The 13,258-nt window shown below is 42.0% G+C and overlaps 1 protein-coding gene across 4 annotated transcripts in view; it reads right to left on the bottom strand.

The window, feature by feature from the left end:
* Positions 1-12,678, bottom strand: part of myo5aa (myosin VAa) — a 53,640-nt gene extending 40,962 nt beyond the window's left edge. For 3 of the 4 annotated variants that reach the window (XM_086107346.1, XM_086107345.1, XM_086107344.1), the window contains exon 1: positions 4,076-4,237. In XM_086107346.1, the coding sequence (XP_085963472.1) occupies positions 4,076-4,189 (114 nt within the window). In that variant the 5' untranslated portion in view covers positions 4,190-4,237. Of the gene's footprint in view, positions 1-4,075; positions 4,238-12,439 lie in introns of those variants that run through there. The other variant, XM_086107347.1, reaches the window with a different exon arrangement.
* Positions 12,679-13,258: the final 580 nt, after the last annotated feature.

Raw genomic sequence — 13,258 nt, forward strand, 5'->3', positions numbered from 1 at the left:
GGAAAAATCCCCAAATGTCCTCCAAAGTTAGCTTTTGTTTATTATATTTTTATGTTATTTGACTGATTGCATTTGTTTAATTCTGTCTGTGCTGTTGGCCAAGGAGCACTGAGTGAAGACGTCCACTGCTGCGTTGGCTTCCATTCGCCGGGGAGACTCGTTTGATTGTATTTGTAGCAAACATCTGTCAGATGCTCTCATGGCAGCGCTTGCCAGCCTGTTATTCCCGTGAGAGAGAGAGAGCGAGAGAGAGAGAGCTAGCTAGCAGCTAGCTAGCTAGCTAGATAGTTGGATAGATAGCGAGCTAGCTAGATCGATCACATTGCTATGATATGATGTGTTTGCTTGTTGAGCAATAAACTATTTGGGCAAGTCCCTTAGTTTGGGAAACACTGATGTTTGTTCACATTTTCTTTATTTTAAGAATACAATAAAAGTAAGATGAGTTTAAAATGACCTTAAAATGTTCTTTGATTTGGAGATTTATGGTATGCTTTAAGCTATTGATATGGGCAATTATAAACCCTTTGAGGCTTGACAGCATCAATAATCGTGACCCGGCTTGTTTGGTATTTGCGGCAGGGCTCTGTCCTTACCCCCTGAGAATTGCAGGGGATTACTGTAGTCCAAACATAAATCGATCTCTGTTGGAAATGGTGTTTTGACCAAATGGAAGTAGCAATGTTGGCCTTAGACAAAGCAGAAGCGAAAACAGTCAGACGTTTGTGGGAAAAAGTCAAGTTGAGCGGTTGGATTGTGTACCGCTGCACAATTGTCTCTCTTTTTACCACACAGACAGACGGATGCACACAAACTTGACTTTTAGTGAGAAAAAAATGACTCCAAGTCGAGACTGGATGTAACCAGCTGATCACAGAGCATGAAAAAACAGCAATGAATGCTGCCGGTCACATGGCGGTAGACTCTGAACCGTACATGCGCCTAGTATTTTAAATATTCAGTAAAGCGCTTTGTTACAGCTACAGCGGTTGTGAAAGCTCTATATAAATAAAGCTGTATTGTATTGTATTCCCTTTAGCATAGCTCCACCTGCTGGATACATAACACAACCGCAGCCACTATTGTAGCCTCTATTCCATGCGCCTTATAATGCGGTGCACCCTATAGATGAAAACAAAAAATAAGTCATCCATTAAATGCGGTGTGTGTGTATACTATATATATATATATATATATATACATATATATATATATATATATATATATATATATATGGTGTACAAAAGCAAAAAAACACTGCACTGGATTTTAGGGTCTATCAGCACAAGGTGGGGGCGCGGGAGGGGGGGGGGTGCCACAGCTGATGTGTATGCACAAGTCAGGATTTAAAGTCCCTTAAACCTCTGCGTGTGATAATCTACACACAAGAGAGGATTTCCCCTCTGCTCAGCCTCATTTGCTTGCAGTAGAGTCAAGGAATGAACTCACACTGCGATGCAGAACATTTTAAGGCGGTCTCCCTCGTCTGTTGATTTCGCTGTGTCTTCGATTCAGTTACATAAAATACTGACTTCGATCCCACGCTGTAGGGAGAGAGAGCTCCTATTGTGGACGCTCATGACGAGATGGAGACTTTTAATTGGATCTGCTGCAACACTACCAGTCAACTGAATCATGACATCATGGTCACTGCAACTTTCAGAGAGTTATCTGCATGATTGGCTTTCGTAGTAGGATGCTGCATACCTGTCACATGACAGATACAAACAAAACCAAAATAGAATTAACTAAGTTCAAATCCAGTCGGATTCTTTCTGTGGTTTCATCAGATTTATTTTTTTAAACTGCCCAAAATCATAACCTTTGTTTTGTTCTGTAATTTAATGATAAAAGTACAACATTGAGACATGGCACAATCCTTGTCGTCATGTTTTTAAACTGTTATAGCCTCATCAATTCTGTTTGATTGGGCGTGCATTGTTAAAGTGAATAACAAAAGTAACCATGACTATTTTCTGGCAGGGGGACACTGGCTAGATACGGTAAAGCAATTGGTTTGTACAGTCGTCACTTCCACAAAAGCCACATTTTTGCTCATCGCTAAGCAAACATCAAAAAGTCACCAAAAAAAAAAAGAAGCCAAATCCGGCCATGCCAATACATAGTGTACCGTTCCAAATGTTACCAGGGTGAACTGAACTTTAAAACTTGGTGAAAACTTGGCTATGGGCATTAAAAGTAAGCTTGTAGATGTGACATTTAAAAAGGAACATTTTTCTAACCTTTCGAGTACCAGTGTCATCACTGAGGGCAAACAAAGCATCCTCAGTGCCTCCAGATCCCTGCTTCACCATTTTGTTGCTTCATTTTCGCATTTTCCCGCAGGGAGCGCCTCAGCGCCCAGCCTAGCAACCAAAACGGGTTGAGCTGGGAAGGAAGGGTAAATGGGTGGGTGGGAGGGGAAGCTAAAAATAGCAGCGGCAAGTTTTGAGCAACATCACACCTTGGGGAGGCACAACTGCTGTCCTCGTGAGCACAAGACTTGATCCACCCTCACACACGTTCACATCGTAGACGAGACGTCGAGTTTAATCAAGTGGAATGAGACCTCGGTGAAACAGGCTGCAAATCAACACACGGTGACACAATCCAGAAAGAATTCGAGGCAAGGTGAAGGTTGGAACAGACTGACGGATATTTCACATTTCAAAGATGAAAGAGGGGAGATCACCGTGGCTTGAATGGATGGCTGGTGAGTTGTCGGCTGGCAGACGGTGAAATCACAAATCACTGATTACCGAGACTCAGAGTGCATTCGGCACGCTGGCTTTGTTCAAATCTAGCAAGAAGCGCCATCGTACATGACATCAGGGAGTTCCGTTCCGATGATGATGACAGAACCCTAATTTGTAAAACAAGAACCAGCCTCATATCCAAAACATTGACCCAGACAGGTAGAAATGGAGTCGCCATATGTTAGACTAACGCTGCAATAACGGCATCAAGCCAGTAATCACCTACCCGTTGCATATCTCCAGACGTAAACCCGATTGCTCATGCTCATTTTTCCCGATAAAAAAAAAAAGAGACCCCGTCCAAACTACAAGCCACTGAAAGAGGCTGTTGTGAAAGCATCGCAAAAATGATTATTTTCTCCAAATCCCTGTTTTGGATCAGAATTAGCTCTGAAATGGTGGCTTGAAAACTAATAGGTCAAGTCAAAAGAGAGCGCGGTTTGACCTAATTGTCACACAGCGTGCAAAACCTACATTTGAACGCATCGCAGTCTATTAGTCATAATCACCTTAAAGCCACAAATATTTTAAAATCCAAAAAAAAAGAAAGAAAACTGGCTGTGATTGTACCACAGATGCTAATACGAACCCAGATAGTTTACCTTGAGTCCATGCTATGCCCTCCAAGGCAGGAGAGAGGCATAGCATGACGCTAATCCTGTTTGAACTGCGATGAAGGATCAGAAGCTGATTAGGCTATCAAGGGATTTAACACCGAGTAATCTTATTTCACCAAACCACACCAACTTAATTACCATTACTTTCTCTTCTGCGTGGAGAGGGGCAATATTTTTACAGGAACTTTGACTTTTGTCCCAAAACAGAAAAAAAAAAAAAAAGCCTGGCTGGATGCTTGGACCATTTGGTACACCTGAGCATTGTGAAGATAAATTTGTTTTAATTGAAACTTCTTTTTTTAAATTTTTATTTAATTTAACTATCCAGTCCTACATCTGCGATGCTGCTTGCCCACAATTGGGTAACAGGTCAGGTCAGCTGGAGCCAATCTGAGTTGACTTTTGGCTGAGAAGAAGGCTACAACCTGTACTCATTACCAGCATAGACAAACAGCCATAATCATATTCACACCACTGTAGTCTTCAATTTACCTAAAATGCATGTACAGTATCTGGAATACTGTATAGGAGGAAGCCGAAGTACCCGAAGAAAAAGCAACAGTCAGGAAGACTTCTATTTTGCCCAGCCGTCAGTTGTACTCCTTTTTGAGTATAGCTACCGAATGTACAGTATATGCATTCGTCAATGTGAATAAAGAGACTCGTTCCATTTAAAGCAAAGTTAAAAGCTCCTCAAATCACCTTGAAGATCGCAAGTTCAGATCTGTTGGCAGGCACCTGCCGAGTTGAGTCCATCACCGACGCAGCCTTGAACTTTCTCTTCGCGGGATTCGAAACTCTGTGGCATTGCATCATGCCGAAGTGAATTTTGTTGTCGCAAAGCAAAGTCAAGAAATGTCCTCATTGCCGACTAAGGTTCGGAAGTCACATGCATCAGAAGAAGGGTGACTGTGCATGAAGGAAGGGTTGAAGATTCGGGGCGTGGCGTTAAATCTTAGCGTGAACAAATCCACGCAAAGCCATTGGCAGATTAAAGGACTTCACCTTGGTAACGCTGATCTCTGAGCCTTTCACTCTTCATCAGGCTGACCTGCTGTGACTCCTCTGCCCCATGTGCATAGTTAATTACCTTGATTATCAATTTATCGGCTTTGATCACCATTTATGGATTGGTAAATTTATTTGCATCTAGAAAACAAAACATTTAATATCGGTACGGATCCAGTTCATTTATTTTATTTGATGATCAAAGTTCTCTGTTATGGTGTCGATGTGAAACCAGCTTACTTTGTTTTTGGCAGTCAGTCGCATCACTTGGGAAATGCATTAGCGCTCCCTGCAGGACTGGAGTCGAACTGTATTGCAGCGGCAGAGCCAGAACAGAAATGCATGTTGCACCACTGGCATTAGGCCTGTAACTGCTACCATTTTTTTGTTGAAGGCACTTTGTCACACTAATACAGACCCCCCCCACCCCACCCCCCAAAAAATTACCATTGGAATAAAGCCCCATTTTTTCCCTCAAACAACTATTTTTCAAGAGTACATTTTTATATAACTATAAAGGTTCCTTTTCTAGAATCAAAGAGTCAGAATTTTGAAAACAAAGCTGGATTTCATAAATCCACTTATTAAAATACACTTTCTTCACTTAACTTTGAGTGTCATAAAAATACACTTCTTAGTCTTATAAGATTTTGTCCTTTGACACCGTCCAAATACATTTAGAAATACACACGGCAAGTCTGTGTAATAGGCGTTAGGATTATGGAAGGGGGTCATTGTACCTTGGAAAGTTGGAGAATCCCTGTTGTAAGGCACCGATACACAATGCAAGGTTGCAGTCAAAACGGGAATTTGGTGGCTATGGAGGCGGAATGTCATCTAATGATGTGATATCTTTTATCGATTCTGTGTAAAACACAACAGAGGGTAAATGTGCATCTGCTCCAGGCGTTGTCACAGAAAAAAACAACAACAAAAAAAGACACCGTCATTGTCCCATTTAAAGTATCCCCATACTGAACTTCGCTTCATAACTGGTAATTCATTGACTACATGACTCCTTCACATGAAGACAGTCCCACATTTAGAGCAACATCCAGAACGGAATGTGAAATGCATTCAGTGTACATATTCGCAGAAAAAGCAAAGTCAACGGAGCGTCTGACTGCCGGGGCTTCGTCACATGATGCCACTCATGTGAGAAGCTGCTGTTTTTCTGCTCGGCATGACGCCGCGGGGCCGGAACCCTCAGCATTAGCGGGCTGAGTGCGGTATGAGGGACGCACGTACGCTACCACCCAGAGGTACCGCGGAACTTGATAAGAAGATAGTCTGATCTTGGGTTGAGACTCTGTGCGTGGTCTAATCGCATTAAGTGGATCAGTAGATGACTGTGGCGTTAACTTTTTGCTATCAAATGTGTCTCACATAACAGGCCGATTTTAAGAGAACTTTATCGACAAGGAAATCCCCATCATAATTCAAGCTGGACAGTATTGCTTCAAATCTTCAAAAAGGCCTTAACTACAACGAAGGAGTTGAACACCAGAACACAAATTTCAATGGGTGATCATTTTTTGCAAATTAAGTATCTCACTACCCACGCAAAGAAAAAAAATAGTGACCGGTAAATTGACATTAATGCTACGAAGGATTATGTAAAATATCCAACCATCCGTTTTCAACAGAGCTTATCCTGAACAGGGGGGTACTGGAGCCTAACCCATCTGTGGAAGACAGACTACACCCTGAACTGGTCGCCAGTCAGTCGCAGGGCACATATAGAGACAAACAACCATTGGCAGCCACATCCACTGAGCGGGAACCAAAGTCAGGCGAGTGTGACATCATCGGCGACTTATGTCAAATATATCATCGTCTAAACACCGAAGACCTTTTTGCACAAAATTAAGGGTGCGTCCCCATGAGGGTTCCACATTCTCCACGATGGGAGACCTGACAGTTAAGATCAGTTAAGAACCACAATTCGATTTTTTTTTTTTTGGTAAATTGCTTTTCCATGATCACTCAATTTCATCTGTGAAAATACCAAGCAAAGACTTACATCGACGAACATATACTCCAGTTCCCGGTTCATGTTGTCGGGCAAGCTTCTAGCTCATAATTCTCTGGATGCCTCCAACCGTGAAAGTCCAATTCAAGAACACATTACGGGACGGAAGCTCCTCACACGATTGGCAAACGAGCACACTATGCAGGCGCTCCGGAAGATTTTCTGGTCCTGTGACGCGCTAAGTGGTTCTCCGGGCTGTCCATCACACTTCCCATCCTCCTTCCTGGATCACATGAGACTCTGGCAAGGGAGAAAACAAGGCTTTCCCACAAAACCCACCGACGGCCGCACTGCCTGCAGACAAGACGTAGTCTGAGCCTGCTTCTGGATCATAGCATTGGATTGACAATGGCTGATTTCTCTGACATCATTCTTTTTGTGAGATAACAACACACAGTGGAGAGAAATCGGAGGCTTACGGGATGCTACTTGTTGAAAGCTGAAATGAATGCAATACAATGCGTTACACGCGGTTGACTTCAGAAATATCCTTGCTGTGTCAGGACGGCTCTATCAACACACCAGCTAGGACATGACTGTGCCAATGCTTAACTGAGTTCTCTGACTAATGTAATACTGACAGCGGTCGAAACAAAATGAACAACTGACAGATATGTAGAATATCTGATACAGTGGTCAACTTTTAATGAATTCATTCCGTGCCAGCTGTTTTCAAAACAGCCATTTTAGAGGCAAACTCCACAGAATATTGTGTTCCGGGACAATATGAGCACCGAAAAGAGATTGACTCGGCACGCTTCTTTTAATGCGGGGGCTGGGGGGGGGGGGGGGAGGGGGTTGAAGCTTTTTCCATTCATTAGCAATCAGCAGAAGTACACAAATAACCATGTCAAGCAATACAATGATTTTGACACATTTTGACACGATTGTGGCAAAAATGATCATGATTATTATTTTGCTCTCTCGTATAATTGCGATTATTAACTCATTCAGTACCAGCCAATTCTAGACCAAGTCTGAAAAGACGTTTAAAAACGTCTTTGGGAGTGAATGAGTTAATCACAATTATGCATGGGTATTTTTATTGTGCTACTTTTACATAATATGTAAACAGCTTTCAGATCAAAATAAAAGGTTTGGGGGGGAGGTTATCTGGAAAAATAAAATGTATAATTTACATATGGCTAACTGAATGGCACAGTCTAATCACAGAGTGCAGACAACAGAGGAACTTGGCTCCTCATCATCATCATCCTCAGTTGTTCTTTATATTCCAAGTAGTGCCGCAGCTTCGACCTTCTGCACTACACTGACGATAACACCCTCAAGGTGTCAGGCGGTGGGCAGTTTTACAGAAGAATGAACTGACTGAGTGCCAGTGCTGTTATTATAAAAGTGAAATGTGTGTTCAATACTGTGGAAAGCATGACTCACCGTGACTCATCCCTCAATTTTACTCAGAAGGTCCCTTCGATTTCCTTTGACAATGGAACGATTATAGACCATTTCTTATCCTGCGGTTTGTCTTTTCTACAAAGCATCTTCATAGATATTCGTTCTGCAACAGTCAATTACCGGTGGGGATCACGAGTCGTCACCTATCGATTCAAAAACGATTCAGAGGACTCCGAATTGATTCATTTACTAGGTCAAGTCAAGTTACATTTATTTATGTAGCCCAATCAAAAAACTGTCTCAAAAAGTTTTATATGCCCACAGTAGACAAGTATTCACAACATCCTCTGACCACAACCACCAGGAGGGCAGGGAAAAAAAAAAAAACATCGGGGGGAATGAGAAACCTTGAGAAGGGGTTGCAGGTGGGACATTCCCCCTCCCAGGACGACCAGGCGGCAATGGATGCAGAAAGAATCTTAAATGTTAAATAAATATTGATGATATATTATGTCAACAAAATGGAAGCGATTTATACATTGCAACATTGCACTTGCGCCGTGATGTGACAAATTTTTTTGTTACGTTGCTTTGACAACACACAAATATGAATTCATTATAACAGCAAGAAAGGCTACGAGGAACAGCCACACCGAGACAGAGGCGAATGGTTTATGTGACATAAATAATTCAAGATGATGTTTGTACTTAATGTGTCCATTTTTCACCAAATATGTTTGCCTGATACAGTCGAGGTCTGCATACTCACAGTCATGCCCAGAGTCACATTTTTTTTTTCTCTTTCATGGTAACTTTTGTTTGGGTAGTGGGGGCTGTCTCGATTTTGACACTCTGAATGTTAAGCAGCGTTTCTGGAAGATTGTTTGGGGTTAAGATCATTTTTTATTTCTCCAATGCATTTCAATGGCCGTCAATAACACAGGGACCTTCACTATTTTCACAGGTCCGTATCACCAGTGGATCCACTGTACTTTGACATCGACATATTTTTATATTATGTCCATATTTTTGGATTTTGTATATTTTTGTACCACTAGTTGTATTTTCTTATGGAATCCTCTCGCACGAATGAACACGAAGATTCTGAATGACAGAAGACTCTGGTGGTCATTTGGGATTCGTAGAAGCATCGTTAAGGTTTGTAACTTTTGTTTCATCTCCCGCATTCTCAAGCAGCACAATATCATTCATGAACAGACTCGATTAAAAAAATAAATAAATCCTGAGTGGTTGGAAGACAGAGGCAAAAAGAAAAAGTCATATGCCGAGTTTCCAGCTGTGAGTCATCTTGCGCCGCATTTCCTCAGTGAGCTTATCCTCCCTCTACTTCTCTTCAAAACATTTTCACAACCTTTTAACACTTTCACTTCTTGTTTTTGTCTGTTTATCTGACTGCATCCAAGAAAAATGCTCATTATTTAGGTTTCTATTCCATGCTTCTTATGCGAAGGTCTTCTTTTCCATGCCGTTTTTTTCCCCCGTATCCACTACTATTGCTGAAAAAAATGCAAATATCTTCACTGTGGGACTAATAAAGGTTTTCTTGTAATTGTGATTTGACATTTACATACATCTCTAAGTTCTTGCATGGGCAAGTGTGCTTAATGAAGTGTCGGGTGGGTTCTGGTGTTGTCACATCGAACACGCCTACACATTTTTGGAAGGAGACTTGTGCAGTGTGCGCATGCTAACCACACAGCTAACACACACTCAATAAGCTTCTGTGTAAGGCACACTCACACACAATGAGCAGAGTGTATTCCGCCCTGGGTTGATAAAAGTAAATGACAGAGGGTGTTTGACATCAGAGACACACAGCGCCATTGAAAAGCCCCACCAACACGGAACACCCTGTTTGTAGGCCCGTAACGGAGCCATTTAGCTGCTCGAAAAAAATTAATATATTTTAAAAAAATCAATGAGCCGCCACAGTAAATTTGGCGCGCAGGATAATAAAGTGGTGTATTCTTATACAAAAATTATTATTCTGTACTCTATTGCTAAATAGTAAATTGCAGCAAGAACTAGACAAAAACGACAAAAGAAACACTCAAATTGAATGAAGTCACAGGATTTGGTCAATATAAGATGATTGAGTACCGAGTTGAAAGGTCCCCCAAGGTAATGTCCTGGGACCCTTCATGTTGTTATTGTACATTCCTCTTCCAACTAACTTGTTTCCAGCCATTCATGAGTGATGTCAAATCACAATCAAAGTAAATGAAGGCTATGTGTGGTAGTGGCGTTCTCTAAACGGAGGTCTTGCGCAATTCGCTGACGTCTCGCGTTACGGCAATTTAACAGAGATGAATCACATGAATATTTCAAAAACCATATTGTGACATTATCAGTATTACTGCGATGCTGTTAAAAGAAATGCATCATAGATTTGCTGAAGTCAAAATGTTAGCGCCAGTTACACAAGCCAAAGCAACAATGCTCAAAATAGGATGAAAAAGTTAAGGGGAAAAATTATGACACAAAAAGTACATAGATGTTCAACAAAAATACCAAAATTTAGATGAACGATTCATATTTAGAATTTTTTTTCAAAAATACCATATTAGAATAACATACCAAATTATGGGTGGGGGGCCCAAATATTAAATGAAAAATACATACAGTAAATATTGGACAAAATATTTAATTAGGGGAAAAAAATACAAATACATTGCTGACAAGTCAAAACAGTTCTCATGTGTCTTAAGACCATGTCTGCAGCATGCTTTACATCGGGGATCAAAACTGGGTTGCATTTACTATTTCCACATCCCGCTTCTTGTCTCACAAAAATCTGCGTGTTTTAAGAGCTTGGCCCTGACTCATGCAAGTGAGCCAGCCCTCATCCCGCCCCACATACTGCTTGGCCAATGGGGAGTATGCTTTTCCGCAACAAAAAATGACGACAGCCGTCAAGGCAGGGGAGCGGGGGGGATGGGTGACTTGACACGTGCGCACACACACAAATGCAGAGTCGTGCACACATTCACGCACAAACACAAACACACACAAGTGACCTTGCGAAGCCTGACTGTAATATGCCTCATCCATCAGGTGTCGGTTCCTCTCTCTCTGCTTAGTCCAAGCCAAGAACAAAGCGGCAACAAGGGTGTTAACATGAAAGGGATGCTCGAGTGTCCGGATGTGACGCTTGGTCTCAGCATCTTGCTGGTACCAAAACGACTGCACACGTCAGACAAACCTCCTGACAAAACCTCATCATATGTCATAAAATGAGATAACTTAAGCCTCAGAGATTCCGTGGTTCACAATGGTGCAGCTTTTAAGCATAAATTGCTAAAAGACAAATGCAGCTTCCCTCTGCCGCATCAAAACAATGACAACAGCTGTCAAGGCAAGGGGGTGGGGGACTCCGCTCCAAACACACACGTCACATTTTTACATATATCACACAAAGTAAAATATTCAACTAAGAATACTATAATATTACATGAAAAATACACCAATATTGAGAGAATATTCGGCCAAACACAAGAGAAAAGACAAAAAAAGGAAACATTCTCAAATGTTGGGCAAAAAAAAAAAATACTAAAATATTGAAATAATAGGAGGAAATACAAAAACAATGGGGAAAAACCCCACCCTCCAAAATCTAGACAAAAATATAAGGGATATACATGGGGTGGGGGGGGGGTAAAAATATTTAAAAAACATATCTTGGGGAAAATGTTACATTATAAAAAAACTAAAATATACAAAAGTAGACAGACAATACAAATTAGAAGTAAACAATACCAAAATATTTGATGAAAAAAATTTAATATTACAAAATTAGACAAATGGATGACATCTGAAATTATTAGGTTTAAGATTAGATGGAAAGTAAACAAATTATTTAAATTTAAATAATATTAGTGGAAAAGAATAATGAATGAAACCGATGAGATGAAAAATCTAAATAAATATTCTTGAAAAAATAATCAATATTTGTGGGGAAAAATACGGTAAATAAATATGAAACTACAATAAGCCATTGACAAAATAATGCCATCAAGCGGAGTGCTCACAAAAAAAGAAGAAGAAGAAGAAATAGACACGAAAGCAGCTCGAAAGTGTCAAGGCCTTATTCTGCCTCCCCAATCCACAACAACAAGCATGCTCGGATGGAGCGTTTTGGAGCATCAGCTCGTCGGTACCCACGCAACACATACGACTTAGAAAACCTTCCCACACTCCATTTTATACGAGATTACGTCAACAACAACGAAGTAAACACTAATGGGAGTTACTTCAGTCTTAGGGTGGGAAAAAAAACCAAACCTGCGTTTCCGTGACGGCAGGCACCGCCTTTGCATCACCTAGCCCAAGATGCCACTTCAAGGCCGGCAATGAATGACATATTCATGGTAAACAATCAAGGTGACACCCATTGCAGAGGTATGATTCAAGATGGATTAAATCAGGTTCGATAAAAATAGAAGTAATCTTGTGCCATCTTTACATTTGCAATGCCTTTGATGCACCTTCGCTTAGCAACCGATCGATATTGGCACAACATTAAAAGCCGCCTTGTTGGGGCTGGAAGTGACGTTTTCATTCATTTTAGCTGCAAAAGACACACGTTTTGGGGGGGATGTCGGCATGCAACGTCAACCCGTCCCGGCTCGCTTTCACTTGTCTTTGCTTACCTTTGTGTACAGCTCCGACGCTGCCATGACAGCCGCTACGAGCTCACGCCAATCGGTGCTAAAAGTCCACCGCCTGTCCGAGCTGCATGGGACTCGTCGTGCGTTCTCATGAGGCGGACCACGTCGCCGTTTAGTGTGTGTGTTTATGTCTCACAGAGCTTCTGGGTCCCTCCTGGTCATGATAAAGCTGAAAAAGAAAGCCGGAGCAAGGCTACTGAGGTTCGGCTATTTCACTTTGCATTCTGGGTATGATGGATGAAATGAAGCAAACCACCCCCCCCCCCCCCCCCCAAAAAAAGAGGAAAAGCGTACATGTTCCACGAGGAAACGGTGACACTGGGTGGTGGCGGGCTGAACTACAAGCAGAACTGGGCGACTGCAGCGTTGCGTTGACAATCAGTTCCCGAAGCCACCGCAGTCATCCAAAACCAGAGGTGTCAAACTCATTTTTGTCACGGGCCACATTGCAGTTACGGTTTCCCTTAGAATCACTTCCACGGTACTAGTATTGAAGAATATACCAAGTGGCAGAGACCACTGGTTAGCGCGTCGGCCTCACAAGTGCAAAGGTGCAGGGTTCGATTGCGGTTCCGGCCTTCCTGTGTGGAGTTCGCGTGCTTTCTCCGTGCCTGCGTGGCAGGTTAACGGAACACTCCAAATTGTTCCTAGGTGTCAGTGAGGGCGGATTGTTTTTCGTCTGCAACCAGGTCAGTGTCGACCCCGCTTACTGCTCGAAGACAGCTGGCATAGCCACGCCCGCGACCCTTATGACGATGAGCAGATGGATGGATATCAAGTGGCACACTTTATACCGCACTG

Source organism: Hippocampus guttulatus, chromosome 3, assembly GCF_054856545.1.
Source record: "Hippocampus guttulatus isolate MCC_2025c chromosome 3, RoL_Hgut_1.0, whole genome shotgun sequence".
Classification (NCBI taxonomy): Eukaryota; Metazoa; Chordata; class Actinopteri; order Syngnathiformes; family Syngnathidae; genus Hippocampus; species Hippocampus guttulatus.